The sequence below is a fragment of the Pyxicephalus adspersus genome, chromosome 11 (assembly GCF_032062135.1).
Source record: "Pyxicephalus adspersus chromosome 11, UCB_Pads_2.0, whole genome shotgun sequence".
Classification (NCBI taxonomy): Eukaryota; Metazoa; Chordata; class Amphibia; order Anura; family Pyxicephalidae; genus Pyxicephalus; species Pyxicephalus adspersus.
In genome coordinates this window covers 10,723,560-10,746,976 of record NC_092868.1, presented here as the reverse complement: position 1 = coordinate 10,746,976, position 23,417 = coordinate 10,723,560, and the positions used below count along the sequence as shown (strand labels likewise).

General features: G+C 39.6%; 1 protein-coding gene across 4 annotated transcripts in view; it reads right to left on the bottom strand.

Moving 5' to 3' along the window:
• Positions 1–791: 791 nt before the first annotated feature.
• Positions 792–23,417, bottom strand: part of MEGF8 (multiple EGF like domains 8) — a 35,877-nt gene continuing 13,251 nt past the window's right edge. For 3 of the 4 annotated variants that reach the window (XM_072425371.1, XM_072425373.1, XM_072425374.1), the window contains exons 15-43: positions 22,695–22,889; positions 21,932–22,132; positions 21,257–21,484; positions 21,056–21,174; positions 20,174–20,305; positions 19,701–19,814; positions 19,047–19,289; positions 18,367–18,551; positions 17,845–18,055; positions 17,347–17,545; positions 16,722–16,857; positions 15,855–16,069; positions 14,762–14,872; positions 14,565–14,683; positions 14,098–14,302; positions 13,401–13,572; positions 12,515–12,678; positions 12,269–12,413; positions 10,641–10,872; positions 9,602–9,731; positions 8,953–9,163; positions 8,618–8,832; positions 8,208–8,415; positions 7,605–7,770; positions 5,991–6,183; positions 5,374–5,544; positions 4,461–4,591; positions 3,636–3,768; positions 792–3,223 (exon numbers count right to left, since the gene is read on the bottom strand). In XM_072425371.1, the coding sequence (XP_072281472.1) occupies positions 1,991–3,223; positions 3,636–3,768; positions 4,461–4,591; positions 5,374–5,544; positions 5,991–6,183; positions 7,605–7,770; positions 8,208–8,415; positions 8,618–8,832; positions 8,953–9,163; positions 9,602–9,731; positions 10,641–10,872; positions 12,269–12,413; positions 12,515–12,678; positions 13,401–13,572; positions 14,098–14,302; positions 14,565–14,683; positions 14,762–14,872; positions 15,855–16,069; positions 16,722–16,857; positions 17,347–17,545; positions 17,845–18,055; positions 18,367–18,551; positions 19,047–19,289; positions 19,701–19,814; positions 20,174–20,305; positions 21,056–21,174; positions 21,257–21,484; positions 21,932–22,132; positions 22,695–22,889 (6,117 nt within the window). In that variant the 3' untranslated portion in view covers positions 792–1,990. The remainder of the gene's footprint in view (positions 3,224–3,635; positions 3,769–4,460; positions 4,592–5,373; positions 5,545–5,990; positions 6,184–7,604; positions 7,771–8,207; positions 8,416–8,617; positions 8,833–8,952; positions 9,164–9,601; positions 9,732–10,640; positions 10,873–12,268; positions 12,414–12,514; positions 12,679–13,400; positions 13,573–14,097; positions 14,303–14,564; positions 14,684–14,761; positions 14,873–15,854; positions 16,070–16,721; positions 16,858–17,346; positions 17,546–17,844; positions 18,056–18,366; positions 18,552–19,046; positions 19,290–19,700; positions 19,815–20,173; positions 20,306–21,055; positions 21,175–21,256; positions 21,485–21,931; positions 22,133–22,694; positions 22,890–23,417) is intronic. The other variant, XM_072425375.1, reaches the window with a different exon arrangement.

Genomic DNA, 23,417 nt, shown 5'->3' with positions numbered 1-23,417 from the left:
CTGGAACGATGGGGACATGGCAAGTAAGCATATTATGCTTATGGTTGGTAGGCCTAGACAAGAGTTTTCATTTTGTTTAGTCCTCTTGTAAGTAGCAGAAGAACGTAAAGGTATATGTAGCAGAAAAAAACACTTTGATAAGTAACTCTTTCCTTGCTCCCCAAGCAGTTGGTGGTCTTTTACCTTAAATACCCCAGCTTTTGGGTGAGCCCACACAAAATTGCCCTTGAAATTATGTTTATTTCCTGGTTTATTCCAATTACGACATTACCTGGTATGGTCTCTCTAATACCCCTGAGGAAGCCCAAGGGGCGAAACGTGCCGGCTTATAGACCTCCCTCTTGTTCTTTACAAACTATCACGCCAGCTAAAATTAGGAGTTCGATGTCTAGTTGATTCCGTTCACAATTTGTGTATATGAAAGGACACCACTATATTGGAAATAATTGGTATATCAACGTCACAACTACTATAACCTGCACTAATATTTTTTGTTTGTATATACAGTTTATATACCACTACCGTGTATAAGTAAACTGTAGTACTATGTAATTATGTGATCAAGTCTTTCTATATAAAGAAGTATTGTTTCTGGCCACACAAAAAAAAAAAAAAAACCTCTGCCTTCTTTTTCTTAATCCTTTCAAGTTTCCACGAAAAACCCTGTTTTATTAGATTGATCCAAACCAAGAGGCCTTATCATAGTAGGAATTTTTGTATACCAAAACTCTGTCTATAGCCGCTTATACTTATATAAAGTTTTAAGAAAGAAAGCCGAGACAATTCAGACATGGATGGCGGACGTGTTTATTATCCGGACACATCTCTCTGTAACAGTCAATGTTCATTGAAATGAATACTCTCCCATGCACAGCTGCCTATGTACAAGCTATTTGTTCTGGCAGGACAACAGTGGGTCGAGTATATGGACACTTAAGTAACACCAGTGTAGGCAACTACTAGCTGCTGTAAATGTACACTTTCCACAGGCCTGTGCTGTTTTTAAAGGATATACAGGACCCTATCAAATGATGCCTTACATTCTTTTAAATTATTTTATTTTCTATATTATCTGTTTGACATGTAGGTGGTGCCGGTGCATCATCTTTAGCATAAAGCAGTGTCCTAGGACCTATTAAAAGACCCTGTTTGCAAATTTTAATGTAGGAACATAGGTGTGCTAATTAGACAAACCAGATTGGATTGTATTACCACCTGTGATTCTAAAAACAAAAAAAAGTCTAACAGCCTTGTATGCACATCTAATCCATATGTAGGATTGTGATTTTTTTTTAAATTTACTAATATAGTGCTTATAATTGTTGTTTGTGTGAACTAGGCTTAAGGTGACTCAAAATTGCATTTGGCTGTCTCATTCTTCCCTAAGACAGCTTTCAAAACTAAAAGTTTCAACCATGTAAAGGTTCTGGCTGCTTGAAGGAATCTATTATATTACCTCTTATCTTAGTGACATGAGTGGCTGCTACAGGCAACAATAGTGCAGAAATTGTTCATAAGGCCTAGTGGTTGAGGTTGCAGTGTCCAGCTGGTGGTACAAAATGGAATGAGAAGTCTGATGACACCCACAGAACCACAAACCCCTCATCTTCATCAGTCCTGGTTGCAGGGTTCTCTAGAACATACATTGATCACACGAGTTGTTGGCAGACAGCAGCTAGAAATTTGTGAAATGCTGACCTATGAAGCAGTGTTCTGTTAGGCCCAAAAAAAGCCATTAAAAAAACAAAAACAAAAAAAAAAAACAGATTGCACTAAACCATCATAAATACCCTCCCCCCCTCTTTACTTAAAAAAGTTCATAATATAATTTGTTCATCTCAGGCGGAGTGTTTAGGGTACCATGCCCTTACATAGTCTTTTTCAGTCTTTTTTTTTAAAGCTGACAGCCTTTACCAGCTTATCAAAAAGTCTTATGAAGTTTTATAATTTCCAGTCTGTAGTTAGTGTCTTCACCACTAGGGACCCATTTTCAAAGGGACATGCTAGTGAGGTTTTCATGGCTGAGAAGTCCTTTGCGGGAACTGCTGACCACATGGCTGGGGCCACAATATTCCTGAAGGTTATGGCGTAAAGTTACAAGGGCCGATCCCAAGCATGCTCTGTTAGGAGCCTGAGCTCCTCCAGGCAACTGTAACAGTACAGTGACAACACCAGCCATACCATCATCTGTGGGTTCTAGTGTGATAGGTCCCACTCTAAAGTTGCAGTATGTATACCCTAACAGCTGTGACAAGAATGGATCAGAGTGGCGTAACGAGGGAGGTTGAGGGGTTGATGGGTCATACGACTTTACTCTTGGTTTGGAACGGTGATGGTGGTGATGATGGTGGTGATGTTGAAGCGATGGTAAGACTGGTCCTCCAGGGTGACATCCAACCACCTCCACATCAGGGTGGAAGTACACAGTCAATTTGGCAAACGGCCTGCTCGCCATTTTGCTCATCTCTTGCAGGTGACGTCTTTGCTCCCGTCTCACATCGAGCCACTGTTTAACTTTCCAGAGCAAGACACAAGCAGAAAGGAATAGGAAAAAGCAACTAAAGAATACAGAGAAAAAAACAAAAAGGTCTATATGTGCTTGGTCTTGACGGAAGAAAAGCAAGCCTTGGGACTCTCCAGAGCCTGTGGTTGCATTGCCCAAAAGCAGCAAGTAAAAGCGACTATTCTTCAATGTGTGGAGTTCATGAGGGTAAGTGATGACCACACGATCTTTGACACCCCGAACTATAAGTACCGTCTGTTGATTGCGAACTGTAATGTAAGTGATCAGCGCTTTTGGACGCTCTTCACGAAGCCAAGTCGACCTGCTGACAGCATGCCATACACTACTGTTGATTGATGCTACTGTTAATGGCTCTGGACCCGTAGGAATATCATTATCTGCTGACCTGTAAACTCTGACTGAGTGAACTCCTGTTGATGGGTCAACATCAATGGCAAAGCTCTCCGGGGAGGTGGACACAAACACATCCACACAGCCAAAAGTCACATCAACAGTGACCCTAATGTCAACATTGGTGAACTTTGGCTGGACTCCAAAAAAGACACTACGTCCATATGGCAGGTTCTGGATGTTGGGCTCATGAAAGCAGTTATTCTGAGATGTCGGGTCGAAGCAGTATTCTTGTTCTACAGTCATAAGCCTGTAACACTGACGCCCATTCACTGGATTACCATGGAAAGAGTCTTTACATTTTGCACACTGTAAAATACAAAAAGAAGAAATTATATTTTTGTCTAGTCAGAAATATCTCTACTGGTTCCAAATGTTCATCATTATAAATCACCACAATTTTTTTAGTTTTTCGTGAATGTAAAATTTTGAGTAATCTGTAACCATCAATTAGCACAAAATCAACCAGTTACATTGGGTACAGCACTTTTCTTGTTGAAACTTTGTTTTACAAGTTGGATAATGTCATTAAGGACTGTCCAAAATACAGCACGCCGAACACATGGAGATTATTATTGCGCCACCATGTGACATGATGTGAATACAACATCCTAAAAATACTCAGAAAAATACTGGTCATGTCCATTATACTGATTTTTGTAACAATTGCTATGCATCATTGAGTTTTCCCACATAGTGCTTTGCCATGTTAAGGCTCTACCTGGTATTTGTAGCATTCCTTTTTGTCACTCTGGGGACTGTTCTGACAATTCTGCGTCTCTGTGTTGTTACTACAAGGACAATTGGTGCCATCAAGCTCGTTGCAAGTATCTGCATGTCCATTACACTGGCATCTGTGAAAAACACACAAAACTGTTAGAGAATGGGTCAAAACTGATACCTTGAAGCAAAGCTTTGTATTAAATGTGAAATTTGATATCTGACAACATTTAAGCAGATTTCACAGCTTGGAGGTGCTGTGTTTGATGTGTGTTATGTGTGTTTACGTGTGGCACATTAAAGCAGCCCTTTCTTTCGGAATAAATGTCATTGCAATTAACCAAAGGGTGCAGTACTGTGTGACTTAACAAAATACAAAGGTGATAAATCAGCCTTAAACCATATTATCGATATAATTAAAGAAAAAAAAGTTTATACACATTATGGTACAACACAGAACTAGCCGGACAATACATTATGGTATGTGGCCAGGGTATGGAGGCCCTTTCTATAATGTGAGTAAGTAGAGACACTTTTGGAGGTAATCAAACAAGATTATTTTACCAATAGTGGACAGCAAGATGTCAGTTCGTATTTTGTTTTATTGTGTCTTTTTACCACCACTCAAACATTCACTTTATTAAACAGGCTAGGACACTGGTCAGGGCTCTTGTTTTCCATGGTTGGGTTTTTGATTTAATTTGCCAACCGAGACACTATCAGCTTGAATTTTTTCTATGGAAATGAGGCCCTAAAAACAGTGAGTAACTGTGGAGCTTCACTGGAATGTAAGCTTTTCAAGGGAAGGGAGTCTGATGACACTCACTTGGTGCAGCGTTTGTCCAGCAGGAAATATCCAGACAGGCAGCCCTCACATTTGTCTCCAAGACTGTTATTCTGACAATTCACACAGATAGCGGTGTCCTCTGTGGGACCCTGAGTAACCCAAGTGGGGATCTAGAGAATTAAAATGAAACAATTTACTAGGAAATAACAAATGCAGAAAAAAAACACTGAGGGATACCTGCATTTATAAAACAAAATACAATTATCCAATGACCCCCACCTGTACCTAAACAAAATAATAAATATAAAAAATTGTAAGCATGCATTTAATTGCTGAAAGGACATTGCCCGTCCCTTCTGCAATAAAATAATCTTACCTGCCTGTTTGCAATTTTTATAAATAACACTCACCTGTTTTTGCCAATTCATGGGTACCATGATCTTCACCAAATCCTCTTCTTGGTTCGGGTCTTTTGTAAAGCAATTCTTCAAATTATAGCCCTCCGCCCCCCAATTTACCTACCTACACTCTTTGAAGACCCATGTTGTGTGACCCAAATGGAGCCATACAGCTGAATGAAATGACCTTTTTAGGTCCCAGTAAAGCACCTTGGGCATTTCCTTCTTTAAACTGAGATAAAGCTCCACTCATTATGCTCAAATACCAAATGCCTAAACTTTACCGGGTAGGAGAGGCTCTGAAATTTGACAGTTGAATTATAGGAAGCAGGATGAGGTGCTGGAAGGGGAGAGGCCTGCTATACACAGATGTAGGTAAGGGTGTTGGAACAATAAGTCTATATGGTGTATGGACATTATATTGTATTAAATACGTTTAATAAAAATCCTGGCCTGTGTGTTGCACTTCAACACTGGAGCTGAACAGCCCTATTCTAGATAAAGCAAAAGCCATATCTGTACAATGTGCCTGTGTATGTTTATTCTTTACACACCTTCTCTGGATCCAAGGAATATTTCTCTGGCTCCCACAGGGCTTTCTCGTGTTCCTCCACTGTCATACACACCTCGCTGTTCCCTCGGCAGAAATCCAAACAGGGCCGACAAGTTCCACCATTAATAGCTGATCCCACAAAGAGGGGCTTACACTTTTCACAGTGCTCTCCCTGCAGAAGAAAGAAAAAAGCCATTTACATGGTGAAAATAGACCTGAGAGACCCTGACACATGAGCTACATCACTGAACTACAACTCCTATAATGCACCGCTTTCACTGCACACTAGAGCTGGTGTAGCACCTGCCAAATTAGGCAAATTTAGAAAAGTGTCTAAAAGAGGAACCAAATACCCTCATAGCAGCAAAATTCAATGTTTCTTGTAGTCGACTGGTATTGAATTTGAAAGTTACCCACACCTCAAACCTCAAACTCATCCACATCCCTAATCTTACTTTTCATTAATCTATACGATTCATAATGTGTGACAAAGAAAATTAAAGTAGATCATGTTTTACTAATGATGATTGGCTTTTACAGACGACCACACTATTTGCTACAGTTACAGCAACATGTCTCATAGAAAGTTTATAATACAGACGTAAATACGGCACTCACCATGGTGTTATTGTGGCACCGCAGACACACATCTTCTGCTCCGAGCCCCACACAGTCACTGTGCTTATTGCAGCGGCAGGCTACCGAGCAGTTCTCTCCTACATAACCAAAGTCACAGCGGCAGCGGTTTGGCTCAACACAGGTTCCGTTCACACATCCGTGTTCGCAGACAGGGTGACACAGGCCTGTAATGCTAAAGGACAATGCAAGACTGAAGTGAGAAAAAATGCCTCCATATGTGGGTCAACACTTCTCAACTCAACCGTTCTCTTGTGGGTGGATGGCAGATAAATGACCCCTACCTGCAATGGCCAGTACAATGACATCACAAAAACCTCCAGAGCTGTTCACATATTTTATACTTTGTGAAATATGGGGAAAGACATTTAAACTGTCATAATCTGACTGGAGATTTTGACCTACATAGGTGGATGATAAATAAGCCAAAAATATAGGCAGATTTACTTACACTATGAAAAAGATAAAGAGTCTTGCACAGTTGTACAGGCTCCTTTACTGTACTGAAATGACTTGCTTTAATATTTCACCGCATATGATGCAGCTTTTACTGCAAGCAAGTCAAATAGAGTCCACCTCACTTCCTAGATAGAAGACATCTAGTATAATTTAGCTCTTTTTTCCCTTGCCTGTCTGTCCCTGGCCTGCCCCTTTCATTTGCTGAATTTCAGGTCTTTGAATTAGGGGGCTCAGCATTACATGTGGGAGTTACCTAGGACCACCAAATGCCCCAAACCCATGAAGTAATTTTAATATTTGCATAACTTCTCACGAAAGCCTACTGCTGCGTCATGGCTGAGGGCAGGGTGCTATGAAAGCTATGTAAACCACCTCAGTGGCCCCTCTCACCAACCTTGACAGGCCTTTATTGCAAAACACCAAGAAACACAGAGACAAAGTAATGACATAAGTGGGTATAGTTATGGTTATAGGGCATGTAATAAAAACTAAATGGTTTTGAATAAAAATTTAGCATGCTAATGAAAGGGAAAGACTGCAAAACATAACACCCAGCAAATAAAGATCTAGTGAAAACTGGACATATCTTCTCTATGATAATGTAATCATTGTAACTTTTTTTTACGTTTCAACAGTTTTATTGTGAACATTTTTAAGCTTAGAAAACCATAAACAAGGGACGTTTATCACAATGTTCATTATAAAACATTAGCATACATTTCATACAGATTAACTGATGGCTAATATTGAACAAGTGTTGACTGGTATGCTCAATTTCAAACTATAGCAGTCCATCCAAAGCGTTGTAAAATTAGATTATATATGAGGGATCAAGTGAAATTTTTGAGACAAACTTCTTAAGAGGTGGCAAGTGATTGATCAAGTACGAAAGACCTCTTTAAGTTATGTCAGGCCCAGTTTTATTTGAACAACCCTCAATTGGATCCATCAGTCAGCAAAAGAGGTAGAAAAGTAAGGAGAACAGTGACCAGGTTTAGTTTTCCTGTATTATTTTGTAAAAAGCCTGTTGTAATTCAACAGCTTGACATAAAACTCACTTAATAAGTGAGAGAGGAATAAAGATCATCCTCAAACAATATTTCACTCTATTTTGTGATTCTGGGGCTGTTTACTTACGTGTGCAGGGTGTAGCCTTTCTTGCATGTGCACTTAAAGCCGTGAAGAAGGTCGCTGCAGTTTTGAGTCTCATTGCAGTCATGATGCTGGTTCAGACACTCGTTTTCAGGTGGGCAGGACATGAAGGCCCAGTCGGACTCCCTAGAACTGCACTGCTCCCCAATACCTGAAACCAGAACTTCGATTAGTTTCCAAGTTACTTTTACCCAAATGTTATGACCTGAACGTGAACAGAACTAAAATCAAACTCAGCAAATCATATTTCTGAATTACTTCGCTTACCAAGCAGTTATACCTTTATGAATATCACACTAACATTTTTTTTTCTTTACAGGAAGATTACTTTTACAATAGCTTAATATCTGTGGATGCTAACCATCACACCTATAAAAGCATGTTCTTGGCCACCCTCATTGTGCCTTCACTCTTGGAAGCCTCATTACAAGATTTTTGAATGTGTCTGTGGGAAAGTTTGCCCATTAAACCACAATGGCATTTGTAATGTCAAAGGAAAGGAATTGGAAGACTATACATTTTAAATAGAAGTGTGTCCTTCTATGTTCAGGTATAGTCCAAGTGAACTGTTAAACAAAAGTATCTTACTTTGTGTGGGCCCACTGGGTCCTCCTTCCATGCATCTCCCTTCCCCATTTCCTTCTTTGCGGGCGCACCAGCCACAGCGGGGATGCTGGATACAGGCAGCACAGTGGGTATGTCGTGAGCAGGATGGAGAGCAGCTCTCTGTACCACTCAAAACTCTGCCACAGGCTCCAGCAGCACAACGCATAGGCAGGAATGTGGGACTCATGCACTGTAAAAAAGAAAGGTATTTTAACAGACCAAAAAGAATAACAGAGGCTATTTGATGAATTGCAGATATGATGCTCGCAACATCCTTGGAACCTTAACAACGTTTTAGTACAAAACATTACACTAAATATTACAAATAAAATCTCATTCAATAAAGGACAATTCTTGTCAATAATGGAAAATGTTGGCCAAGCGAAAGCTACCTGTTTCAGTGCGACGCTCCACACACATTGCTGCCAGCCCCCATCTGCCCCCTTAGAACTGAGGCATTCATGGCATGTGCTGTGATTGTAACAAGGAGTGGGACAAGGAAGAGGTGGTGAAGACTCCACTGGCATTGGAGAAACATTAAGCAATGAGTGGCTGAAACAAGTCCAGTCATAAGTAGGTTGAACACTGAGGATCCGCCGGGTTTCACCTACAGGCGAGGAATAAAGCAAAAGAGAGGGAAGGGAGGGAGAGAAAGATACATGGGTTATTCAAACAGCTTGTTATATCAAGAAAACCCATAAATCTTCTGTGATTTTGATTTCCTTACCTGTACGTTTAAACTGACGGGTCCACATGCACTTTCCTGACGCAATGCATTTTTGGCAATCAGAAGCCTCACATGAGATCTCAGAGCAGTTGCTGGCCAGGAAAATCTCTCGCTGGTTAATACGACAGTCATTCTCAGAGGTGCAGCTCCCATCACTGCCAATGCAGGCTCCCTCTGGGCAGTTTGTGCACCATTTGCAGCGTGGGGCTCCCTAAGAAGTAAACTTTTATTCATCTCAAATGTATCAAAGTGAACATTTTTATTACAACCTTTCTGTTCTTATATCAAAGCAGCAAAATAATTACAAGTGTATGTGCACCAATGATCCAATATTTTTTGCATTTAATTTGATAGCTTTGGTAAAATTCCTATTAAAGGTTTAATTTTTTGTTCTATTTCACTTGTATAAATTAAGCCTTAGGTAGACACAAATTAACTGATTTAGTTAAGGAATGGAAAGGCCTAATACTATACATTGTGTAAATATTGACTTTAATTGTACAATAATGTGCAGATTTGCAGAAAATTTGCTTTTCACACAATTGGATAGATAATTGCTAAAAAAATCTAGCTAATTCATAACAAAGATTTTCAACTCTGAAGAGACCTCACACTGTCTATGCTCAATTAGTATTTCCAGCAAACATACCAAGGTAAGCTGGGCACTCATGGAACGAGGGTGCTGTGCCAGGCACTCACTGCAGGTTTTCAGTCTTCTGCAATCATCTGCCGATCTTGGCAATGGGAAGCATGATGAGAAGGCTTGGGGACAACCACGCCTGTAAGACAAAATTATAATGTTTATTAGCAACTAATCAATAATCATCTCCTGTGTAAACAAGACATGTGATGCCCACAGCAATTACTCACACCCTACTTTTACAAATTTTGCCCTTTGAAACTGGTGTTTAACAAAACTTTTCTGCTTTGATTATATACCTCCTTTTTTATGCAATGCTGACAGATATTGGTTGGGAGAGGGTTAGCAGGATGCAGTACATAGCTTCCTAGAAACATCACAGCATTTTTCCTCTGTACTTCTCTTAAGAGAGCTTTGTTGTAATGAAGCAGTAGGCTGGCTCTTGGGTGAAATGCAAATATCAAAATACCATAATGGTTGGATGTCAGTTTGAGGGGGGGGGGGGGGGGGCATTCTTAAGCAGTCTCCCAAAAATGAGCCTCCATGATTGAAAAGACTGGAAACCAATTAATTAAAAGTGGGCTAAAGACATCCAGGCTGAGGACAAATGGGTTAGATGATGCTTTTATTAAACAGAAATCCATCCCTTATGTACAAATGCTGCCAGAATGGATGGTCTGGCTTACTGCCTTGTAATGTGCTATACTTCCAGTTTTAAAAGAAAGTATAACAACAGTACCATAGAAGGAGAGGGGCAACAGTAAGGAAAACACAACTCACCATATTTAACTGGTAATTTAAGTTACTGTATGGACCATTTCCCCCCTTGCTTTAAGAGACTGGTGAGGAGGTAAAATCTATTATGATATTGCCATTTTGACTTTGTTTTAAGTCCACTGGAATTCCCAGCTTGGACTGCACACCTGTTCTGTTTTGAGCTTTACCTAACCAAGTGGCCATTTAGAGTTTTTAACACACTTTACAATATGGGAATTATTTTGTGGTTGTTTATTACATGAGCATTTACACACTGAAATCTTTCTGTTACCTTTCAGCAATATCAGCAGACATGCAGCTGTGCTGGCACCAAACGCAACTTGCTGAGCTCTGATTGCAAGAAGACGGAGTGCTGAACAACAAGCAAGGGTCAGAGGGCACAGACAGTGTCACCATGCGTCCCAGAGCAACACCATTAAACCCGCCTGAAATGTAAAGTCGGCTTCCAACTACAGCAACTGCGTGGCCTATTGATTCATTCATGGGAACACCAAGGACTACATCTGAGGAAGAAAATAAACCGGGTCAGTAAAAAACAGGATACACTTAAAGAATATGTAAGAAGAACTGGCAAAGAGCAGCCAGAGCCTCTTTTTATACTTCATAAAGCAGTGGAAAATAAGGGGGATATCAGTGGTTACCAAGGTTGTTAAAAAATAATTGCACTTTCAAACAAGGTGCAGTTAAGTTATTCCACTAGGTCTCTTCCTCTGACCTAAACTTGCCTGTGTTCACCCTTTTCACAATTGCTTACCAACATCTAACAAAAACATTTTCTAGTTTGCATCCAGAAATGTCCTGGTCTTGCTATGCATTACACTGTCCCAACTTCTATGGGGCTGTTTCTAAAGGCAATCAAAACAGTCCAAAATAAGTGTAACCAGAATAGTGTGGGTTGTGAAGAAAAGCAGCTATCCAATCTTCGTAAGTGAGCAGCTATAGAGAGGGAGGGTTGTTTTTTTTTTTTACAACTAATATTTTTTTTGTAAGAGTAGTTATCTTTTAAGTAGCAATATTTTACTTTGGCTTCATATGTTTTATTTCAAACAACCATTATTTTTTTTTGATTCATGCAACATAGTATTACACAGAAATAGGGCACATTTACAGTTAGGTCCATAAATATTTGGACAGAGACAACGTTTTTCTAATTTTGGTTCTGTACATTACCACAATTAATTTTAAATGAAACAACTCAGATGCAGTTGAACTGCAGACTTTCAGCTTTAATTCAGTGGGTTGAACAAAAAGATTGCATAAAATGTGAGGAACTAAAGCCTTTTTTTTTAAAAGGCTTTAGGGCATTCATTACTTTGAAAGTAGCAAACGCCATGGGTTACAACAGTAATCAGCAAACTACCTGATCACAACTTACTAAAAGTAGCATATGCTGATCCAAAAAAAAAAAGAAGAATTTTCAAAGGGGGAGATTTATTAAAAAAACGGGTATATCCAGTGTTTTCCAGGCCTATGTTTTTGAATAAATCATAGAAGAAGTCACTTTCCTCTCTCTTGCATATGCAGACACAATGCTTGTGAATAGTCCACATGTGCCATTTCTAAATACAGCAATCATTAATAGACTTTGATGGGCACTTTAGCGTATATATGGTTCTGTAATCAAAGCAATGATTGCCATGGAAAATTAAATCGGCCTTTTAGAAATATCATATAAATTTGAGAGAAAAAAATAGGAATTTGTTAGCCAATTCTTCACAAATGTCTAAGGCTGAAGTTTTGGCTATAAAGGCAAAGCTGTAATTCCTCAAGAAGAGTGACAAGTAAAAATTTGGATGGGGATAGAACTACACAAGTAGTCTAAAAAAAATTACATTAAGCTAATAAAAAATTCTTATTATGGTAAACAAGGATCCCCGTAATGTGTAGTCATCTTCTCACCAGTCCTGTTTGGTCTGATCCAGGAATTGCAGTGGATTTGATAGAAGAGAATCTCATTGCTGTACTCCTGCTGTTCTGTCCGTCCTCCGACTACAACCATGGTGTCCTTCAGTACCGCAGCAACATGGAAGAAATGTGATAGAGGCTAACAAAAAAAAAAAAGGCAAAAGGTAAGATAAAAAATAATTGCTTATTTAAAAACAAGACGTTTGCTAGCCAAAATCAATTTTAAAATTACTGCAATACCTTTCTTCCCTGAGAAGGGGCAAGCAAGCTCCAAGTAAGATTAGGATAATATAAACTGTACAGCTCAGGAGAGGGTGTAACAGCCTCCACATGAAACCGATGTCCACCAAACACATAAAAGGCATCTGTAGCTTCATGATACACAGTTGAATGACCATACAGACCTAGGGAAAAATATATATACGATAAGACTTCATTCAATATAAATTATGTTTATTTTAGAACTTCAACTTAGGCCAGGCATGTCCAAAGTCCGGCCTGGGAGCCTATTGTGGCACGTGTTCAGATTTCAACTGGCCCGCAGCCTCTGTCATAAAATTAATAATATGCTGCCCGCCAGAACTTCTGACTACAGTATAAAATACAGGCGTTACAAAAAAGCTATTTTATATTTCATTAGAGTTGATCAACCGCCTTGAATTTATCGGCCCACTTCTCTGCGGGCATAATCGGCAGGATTGGGAGTCTCCATGTGTGCACAGGGAATCCCCTACATCATTATAGTGGGCGTGTGCTGTGCAGGACCCGCACTGACCACACCCATTCTGATTCCAAGAATGTGCTCAGCAGGGAGCCCGCACTTACACCGGAGCACAGGGAATTCCTCACGTCACCCTGGTGGGTGGTGTGCGGGACCTGTGCAGACCACGCCTACACTAACCCTGAGTAGATACTGAACGGTAGGGCCCCCACATATTTTCACCTCACTAAATCTGGCCCTCTAGGGCTATTCCTCCGCCTTATGTCCTTTTATTTAAATTGCTCTCATTTGACAAACATGAAATAGAGGGCTGAAGTGACCAGATAAAGTTATTTGTATTAAACAATTTCTTCGCCAGTTGCTTATACTGTTTGAAGTGCAACTCAATAATAAGTCAAGACTTACCAGTAGGTGGTGTGCCTGTATGGTGTCCCACTTTCCAGATTTCTAATTCAATGTTGTATTCCAAGATGCGATTATTAAAGCCGTTCTCAGGAGAGTATCCACCAATCAATAATAACGAAGATCCACGGCGTGAAGTGAGCGTGTGCCCAGCCACTGATGGCAAAAGAGGATCCTAGGTAGACAAAGTGTATTACTAACACTGTATTGTGTAGTCTACTTAAACTGAAATGCTAAAAAAAAATCAAATACTTTATAAGATGACAGAAAACAATTTGTATGCTCGCTCTCCTTGAGTGTCACACTGTAATGTGTCATCTTTGTAAAACAAACATCATATATTAAATATATGAACACTGCAGCAAACCAGAGATTTTTCAAGAATCATGCCAAAAGGATGGCAAGGTAAACTTGATTCCGCGCCGGCATTTAGGATTCATGCCGGCATTCATTCATTTGGTATTCATTCATGCCCGCATCTGGCATAAAGTGGAAACTTCATTTTTATTATATAATTTCCCCCCACCACGACAGAAGTCAGTGGAGGTTTACTGTGCAGGCGCAGCTGAATGTAAACAATTAGGAGCTGCATATGTATGGGAAACACTGAGATCTTGGTAAGTAAGAATGTGTAATGGTATGGAAGAAAAGTAGTATACCTGGACAAATGGAAAACAGAGAAGCAATGTTAAGTACTCACCGATTCTTTCCGCCATTGCAGAGTAGTGAGATTTAACACCCAAAAGTCACTGTAGGACCCAAAACTTGTAAGACCTCCCAGAACATACATGGCATTTCGAACAGAGTTGTAAGCAGCTGCGTGGAAGTATCGAGGACTTGGGCCAGGGCCTCCTCCCTCAGTTCCAGCCAACATCTGTGTCCAGCGTCGTTCAGAGACAGAGTACCTGTGGCATCATAAAAAAAAATGATAAATAACCATTAAAAAGAAGAATTAAAATGATTCAGCATGCTAATAATGCAATCCAATAAACCCAGCAACTGTGCAATGTCAGTTCATTCAGATAAAAAAACTGAAATAAATGCCTTGTGGGCATCTCAAAGATTAGATTTGACATAGAGAATAGAGAAGAAAAACTACACAGCAATTTGTTGAAACACTTAGGATAAGACTGGATAATGTGAGAAAAATAAAAATGTGTGGATTACCTATAAACGCTGCCCAGCACCCCATCCCGTAATGATAAGCCCCCAAACATCCAAAGAGTGTTATCTGGGCCTTCCACCATGGTATGTCCCAGGCGGTGCAGAAAACGACTTGCTGTATCCTAAAAAATTTTATGACATGGTCAGTGACTGCTGCAACATTTTGGTCACCAATAAAAGCTGAGATGGTTTACACTTACTGCTGTGAGTTGAGGGTCCATGAGACTTTCCCATACAATCTTTCCAGAGTCTAGATAGACGGAACAATCATCTCCAGCAAAACCAGGAGAACAGAAACATACACCAAGAGTCTGTGGAGACATCATGCTGAACCATAAGAAACATTGTAAAAAGTGCACCATTCATAATGAGAACATTGTGGATACATTGCCACACTGGAAATATAAATAATGAGAAGGGGGATCCAAGGTAAATGTATATATACCGCTGATGTTTTCCATGGGTGCTTTTACAAAAAATGTCATTAACTGTGCATCAAAGGTTACCAATCTAATTTCTCCAACATAGTCAGGATCTATTTTCCCTACCACAGTCTAGAACCACTTTTATTGTGTGTGTGTGTGTGTGTGTGTGTGTGTGTGGGGGGAAATTAACCTAACAGTACGTTTTTTGTGATGCCGAAGGAAAACTGGAGGGCTGAAGAACATCTTTGCAGATAGTGTTCGGCTGGGAATTGAACCTGGGACTCAAGATATTCAAGATATTAGAAGCCAGGGACAAACTCAGCCCACCAGGTTCCTTTAGCAAATTTTTCATTACCATTTAAAATAAGGTTGAATGTGACTTATTTGACTTAGCAGAAAGGCAGCCACTGCTACCTTCTCTGTTATTGTTGTCTGAAAGGCTCTCAATGTTTCTCTTTAGTACTTTAAAAACACTGAAAAAGGATGCGGATTGTCTTTGCTTTACAGCCAGTCAGTATAACTCTGCAGTGAAGCTAAGCCACAAAGCAGCATTCTGGATGGGCTCGCTGCCCACTGGACAAAGTAGTGATGCGTATTCACTGTCAATGAGGGAGGGTGAACTGCTAAGACAAGTAAATGAATTATGTATGTAAAATCACAGGTTTAACTGGATAACACTGCACAATCACCCCTGATACCACCAGCAAAAAAATGCTTACAGTTGTTATCTTTCACAGCAGGCTTATAGGAGTGGAAGTGTCCTACTTTTTGTCTTACTTTTTTTCATTTTAACTATGTGTTTAACAATTTGCCTGGAGATTTTTTTTTCAAATGCATTCTGAAAGGAAATGTGTCTACATTATCTTACCTGGTTGCAGACTCCCCTACCAACGTCAGCAGAGCAGTTTCGTGGACAAACGTTTCGCAGACAGTAAGGGCCGAATAACGGACTCTTGCAAACACAGCTCTGACCCCGACACACTTTATTGGGCTCACAAGGTGGGTAACATTCATGCACAGTGTAAGTGGCATTAAAGCCAGAAGGCTCTGTGTTATTTGCTTCATAATACACTACAAGAATCCCTAGGAAAAAAAAGTACATTTGTAATATAAATATTCCAGGTCGTTCTTATCATCAATTGATTAGGTACTCAAATTCTGCATTAGAAAAAAACCTGGCTGTCCATCTAAAAAAAAAAACAGTCCAACTGGCCTCCATCTGAACATTCTAGCTGTCTGGCTGTCTCTGGTTTCAGTACTGTCAGAGTCACTGGTTCAGATTGAGCAGGCCGATTAGAAAGTCAGAACATCTGATCTGCATACTACTTCTAGGTCAGTATACAAGTAATAAAGTTCATCTTGATTTTATATATTGCAGACTTTAACAGAATGGGATTCAGAGTCCAGATTGCAGATCAGGGCAGTAACATACTTCCTGTCCTGCGGTTACATTGATTGTTCATAGTACTGTATCTAATAAGAAGCAGCCTTGTCATCCCAGTGAAAAATTTAGGACTACAAAACATATCACTCCTATTCTTCATAACCTAAGAAAGAGGTTTTCTGCAATGCAGAGGTGGGCAGCACTAATAAAAGGAGGGCAAGTTGTTACCTCAAAGGTGGATTAAGGGAGTAAGGTGCAATCAAAGAAAGTAGGAAAAAGATAAAGAGGTTCTGACCCATCATCACCTGATGAAAAAATAAAAACACAACTTGAATAAGCACTAATCTGTACCTGTAGTTGCCTCCACAGTCAATGGCATTTCACCTCTTCCTCGGCCACAGAAAGCTCCCAGCAAGCTACGATCAGACTGAAGGAGGCCAGTGTCCAGGAAAGCTGGATTTCCATCAAACACATACACATAGCTATTCTGTAATGAAGGAATTGCAGAAAGGAAGTAAAATTATTAAAGAGATCATTGTACAGCTTTACCTGGTTACCAAGGTGTTGTTACACTTTTTTATGTATTTTCCTTTACATATTCATTAAGCACAGAAAAAAAGGTCTTCTTTAACACATATCTAATCAGACTATTTTAAAATACTGCATAATAATTCATAATTATTAAATTGCAAGTAGCTGATGTTGCAAAATATGCTATGAAATAAACTCTTTACCTTTCACCTTAATGAAAATAAAACCACCTAGCTTAGTTTGTTATATATAGGGGCCAAAAAGAATGCAGTCAGTGCTGGACTTTCTTACTAAAAAGAGGTACATCTTTTACAAAATTTGTTTTAGCAAAATAAAACTATACATATAATTTAAAAGTCATTCAAAAACATAAAAAACATGAAATAAAAATGAGCAAATAAAAATTATACTTTTCTCTAAAAGTCAAAAGAATAATATTGGTTACCGTGCATGGGATATTGAAATCTGGCTGCAGACTGAAGCTAAGCCGGGGGCAGTTTTCCTCTGGGTGACAGGGCTCTGCTTGAGAAGACACATTTAGCACCCACAGACAGTATGAGCCACCAGGAGAGCCCAGGGCAGAGGATGACACATTGGTAAGCAGCTGACGGCCCTGGCATTCAAGGTAACAAGTTCCACCATTCCTATTAAAACACAGGAAGAATAAGGGAGTTAAAAAAAAGGACTAAGTTCCATTGCATTGATTACAGATGATAAGGGTAATCCTCTCAATGTCACCTCTGCATAACCTATAGTGGCTGCAGGTTAACATCAGTTTCATGTATATTGTAATCATGTATAATGTATAAATTAAGTAAACACACTAAAATGGAGTTGTGCTTCTAATTTATATGGAAGTTTTACCCTAGAATAAGGTGAGCACTCTAGAAATCCCTTTTTAAAGATCCCAATACCAGATGTTGAACAACATGGCTCAACTTACCTGGGGTCTCCATAGTACCCAGGAGCACACTTCTCACAGTGTTCGCCTTGTGTGTTGTCTTTACAGTAACACAAGCCCGTCTCTCGGTCACAGTAACCCAATTCAGGAGTTCCATGTTTGTTGCAGGCACATTCCTGGCACCCTGGCTTCTGTGTGGCAATTCCAAAGCTGCCAGGCTGACACTCCTGGCAATGTGTCCCTTGTGTCCAATCTGTATAAAGATTGCAGGTACACATCATCAATATACTTCTGTTCTCTTCATGAAAAAACACAATAGGGCTTCCAAAAAGATTCATTCAAATTCTTTAATTATATTACAGATAATATTTGCCAACATACATTTTCCCCTGCTGTTTTACTGCAGCTCGGCTTAAACTTTTTATTTTTTCCAGCCAACAGATCCCTTCCTGTCTAACACTATATTGCCCGGAAATACTAAATGTGCTGCATACTACCCAGCCTACAGCCTCCCTGCTGTCTTACTTTATTTTATATCACAATGCTGATTGTCCACCCACTTACCCTGACAGGCATCGCAGATGCCTGGTCCATGAACACATGTACTGTGGAAATTACACCCGCAGTCCACACTGCACTCTACTCCACTCTCTGTCACATTTGTGCGGTTAGAAGTCCATCCGAGATCACAGAGACAGGAAAAAGATGGAGGCCCACTGCAAGTGCCATGGGAGCACTCATTGTAACATCTGTAAGCAAACAGAAACAAAAATGTAAGAGGTAAAGGGAGAAGAATAATGTATAAATCAAGGCACTGTCCCTAAAAGTATATGCTTGCCAGTAAGGCTAGTTACTTAAAAAAAATCTGGCAGAAATTTTACCAGTTCCACAGAGAACAAATTGAATATTCTGTGAGCAATCTGTAGCATAGCAATGTCAGACGTATCTAATCTATATTTAAAAACATTTCCAGACTACAATATGGTCAGCTCCACTGTAACAGAGCAGTCTGCTTCATACCATGATAAAATATTTATATAAAAAAAGATACAATATTGCCCATAATGATGATGACCACACTTGTCTGAGCATTAATATAAATTGTCAGTATCAAGACTATAGAACATCACCTACTGGCTGACTGCATCTAAAAATCTTACTTGATTTAATTAAATTTTGTGTACATATCTGAAATGGGAAATAATACTTAGATTGACTATGCTTTCCTAAGTAACCAAACTCACGTTTGATTGCAGTGGGTGACTCCATCGCCTGTATATCCACGGTCACAGTGACACTCATACGAGTCAGGAGTGTTTCTGCAGGTGGCATGCTTGTGACAGGTGGCCATCCCCAGCCTGCACTCATCAACATCTGGGCAAGAAGCATACGACCACTGAGCTGGCTCTGCTGGTAATCCAGCCAGCGTCAGAGCCCTGGAACACGAAGAATAACCTCGAACGCCAGAGTAATCGCCTGAGAAGCATCTGAAAGAAAAAGGGAGAACAGCAGCTGATTAAATATTAGTGATAGTTTGATGACCGTGAGGAACACCAATGGAAATTCAACATGCAGTCTACCCAAAACTGATACTTTAATTTAAGACTTCGAAAAGAGGCAACTTCCACCCCATGCAAAACTAAATCAATTGATTGTGTGTGGCTTGTGTTACATGTTAAACTCCACAGGGATGTTTCCAAACCATGCTAGAACGTACAAACATACATGTATACAGTATTTTTATTACTTAACTACAATAAAAGCTGAACCTCAGCAACACACGTAAACTGGAAACAGACAATTATTATATAATAACAGTCCATAATATTACCCACTCAAACCTGATTTGGCTAGCAATGTAACTATTTAAATTAATATTGCTATGCACGTTGTCTTACCTCCCCAGGGTCGGGTTGTCAGTGTTCCCACACCAGCCACACTCAAAGTCTTGCAGACACTCCCGGCAGGTGTTAAACCTGGAGCAATCCATACATTGGGGCACAGAATGGACACTGCAGAAGAGGGAGACATGGGCCAGGAAAATTAGGAGGAGCTAGATACTAAGCGACACAAAATACACAAATTGTACAGCTAAATATTAACATTTTTACTTTTGTTGACCTTTTTACAAATTGCACATTATAGGTTACCAGTATTAAGGAACATTGACTAATGGCTGCATGGCAGTGGGAATTTAAAGGCTCAATGCTATTGTCTTCTTCACAAAATGGTCGCTGCCTGGCTAATAAACTTTGGCAGACATTCCCATTTTTGAAGAATAATATAAAACACTGTATAAATTAGGTATTTTCTACTCCTGATGAAAGTCAATCAATGTACAAGAGAAAAAAAACAATGCATAAGTAAATACCTATCATACCAGTCCCTGCAGTCACCATAAGGATACTTTGCCAGGTAGGCAGCAAAGTAAAAGCAGCTTTCAGTAGACTGGCACCACGCACAGTGACTGGAGTTAGAGAGACATTCAGAGCATGTTCTGCGCCTGCAAAAATAGACCAATATGACATATCAACAAATCACTGACAAAAAAAAAAAAAAAAAAAACATATCAAATACTACTGAAGACCCTCAATAACCTTTAGATACCCATCCTCGAGACACACAAAGCAAATTTAAAAGCAACTAAAGTGCAAGGAGACTTTTGGCTAGGCACAGAAGATAGAGGTGAAATACAATAAAGCAAACCTGTGCTTTGCTTCTGTCTGGCAAAACAAAACATTTACTTTATTATCCCTTTCCTCAACAGCACATACATAATCTTTGCTCCTCGATGCTCTGTTCAGCCGTTGGAGACGGATAGACAACACCCAGAAATTTAATAATGGAGCATGCTAATAACTCTACTCCTCATGTGACAGCACTTGGTAATTGGTCCAGCACTGTCCTATGTGATTGGGGAAATGTTTTCAGAAATTGCTGTAAAAAATAGCAATGTGCCATTGTTTAATAAAAATAAATCCCAGAGTGACAGGCAGTCCACAGTTTAGCTCCCATTAGGAATAAATACTGTGGTAAACACCTTTACATTTTGAGGCTCCACTTGTCCATTACCTGGCCTGTGCTAGGCAGCATTAGTACTGCTAAATCATAAAAGGAGTGAAATGGTTTGGCATCAAAGAGTTTCTAGGATAAAAAGTGTACTGGCAACACCAAGAGTTTGGAGCCCTGGCAAGCAAATGAAAACACCAACTCATAACAATGCATGAACTTAGTATTTTGTGAAAGAACTTACTGATTGCAGGCACGGGGACAGTCCTGGGGTGTTCGTATGGAACCACTCACTTTTCCTCTGCGACTGCACAGAGAGTCCCCTTTCTTGCTGCTGTTTATTTGCCACTCACAGTACTGGTCCTGAAAGCACAACAATGAGATATTATTACCTTTTTTAAACCACTAAGACATGCCACCTACTTGTATATATCTTGGCACTTACACTGCTGCAGGCCTCACAGTCACGGTACTCCTCACACAACTGGCAGTGACTTGGGGACAGGATCAAGGGGGTGTCCTGGCAGAATTTTGCCCAATCCACACCCAGTCTGTGGTGACATGTCCGGGTCTTGGAGCACCAACCACAGCTCTGATCTGCCAAGCAGGCCAAGCAGGAAAGGTAGGAACAATCATCAGAGCGATGCGGTTCCAGAAAAAGGAAGGAGATCTCCTAAACAGCAGACAAACAAAAAGCTGTAAGAATAATTCAAAATAAAAAACTAATTGAAACTGATGTTTCAAAGCCCTCATTTTTATCAATTAACTCTCCCAAATGACTGGTTTACTCTCGTGATATATAGTGAAAAGGTTTATAGGCTAGAAACTGAATATTCCTATTTATAGGCTAGGATAGAATCTGAAGTCATAATATGCAATGCATATTTCTATATAATAAAGCAGTATAATAGTTATAGCTTCACCATCCCCATCACTGACTCAGGCATGAAAGGAACACAATTTTATATCTGAGCATTCATATGCCTAAGCTTAGAAACTAGACCAAGATAAATGAAGATTTTTGTGCTTCTGTACATTTGCACAGCAAACATGCATAAAATATGCTAATCAATTACTACTATGAAAACAGAAAAGTTGAAAAAAAGGACATTTGGCTTACACTTCCACCCTGGACACCTGTACGATCCCATGTCAGGCTGAGCTCACTTGTGTGCCCATTTCCAGTATTATTGAGATAACCTTCAATCTGCACTGCGTAGCGGCTTCCACGATCTGCATTAGGAAATAGTCTCTCTCCACTGTTCCTTTGCAGAGCCCGTCTCTCTTTATCCTGGTGTACAGACCAGCGGCCCACCTCCTCCTGTTGAGAAAAAGATAAAAACATGGAAAGAATTTCAAAGCGAAGAACTTACAAATTAATGAGAAATCACCAATGCCAGAATGACACAAACTCTGATAAATCTGTAATATTAGTTTTTGTTTTCATTAAAGGTCTTTAAGTAAATAACAGAACACTCATTGTGAATAGGTAAAGAGACATTTGCCCACTGTATTTAAATAGGCTTCTTTACAATGACAGCTGGGAAAATGCAAATCAGCCTTCAATGTGAACTAGTCTTGGCTAACAAAGCATATCACCTAAATAATTCTAAATGTATTTTTAAATGCACAACATATAACTGGTTATTAATATTTATAGAAACTTACACTGTAAAATGGTAATCCACAGAATATTCAGATAATAGACCATGAATATTCAAGGTTTGTTGCCTTATACTAAATTCCCTTTGGGTTTATGCATCTATGCATGCAGGTTTTTGAACGCAACAATGTGTCAACCAAAAATTCAATTGGCTGCAACAGGTTACCACACTACAGCACGTGACTGGTTTTTATGTTTGTTTATTGTAAATAGCACTTACCAGCATCTGTGCATTGCCAGGGTACCGCCCAAGGCGAGCCACAACGTAGAAGCGCTGGATGCGCGCCCAGATGGAAACGCGATCAGGAGATGAGCCTTGGCTCAACATGGGGTATAAGAACCCTTTATACACCAAAGAAACGTCCACCTCTGTGCTGGGACTTAAAGTGATGGTTGTGCTGCGCACAATTGACACCTGCAAAAGGTAATTTAGTTAGATATACAACAGAAAGCATTAGCTAAATAACACTTTTTTATAACACTAACCTCAAGGCTAAGAAAAATGGGATATATTTTAAAGAAAATTGGAGTATGTAAACTATACAGAACTATATTTAACTATAACAGAACTATATTTAAATTTAGATTTTTCATCATTTATTTTGTTAGGTTTAGAAAATTCACTCATCATTCTGTTTCTCCGGTGCTGCATATACAGTAGTACATATTTATTCATATTCATTTATCTCAGCATGTGAAACTCAGTGAATGTATTAAAGAAGATTGTGACAGTCAAGTAGGAATCTTAAATTTTTTAGGATATAGTATGTCTCTTGCATTGAAAAGCTTGCCTGCTCACCCAAGTTTCCAAACCATTGCCTACAAATCCTGGAGAAATGCACCTATAGGGCAGAGATAACAGATTTTTAAACTAATTACCCAAACAAACCCCATTCCTAACTGCACTTGAATAAGGCACTGCACTTTAAATTCTATAATTTGT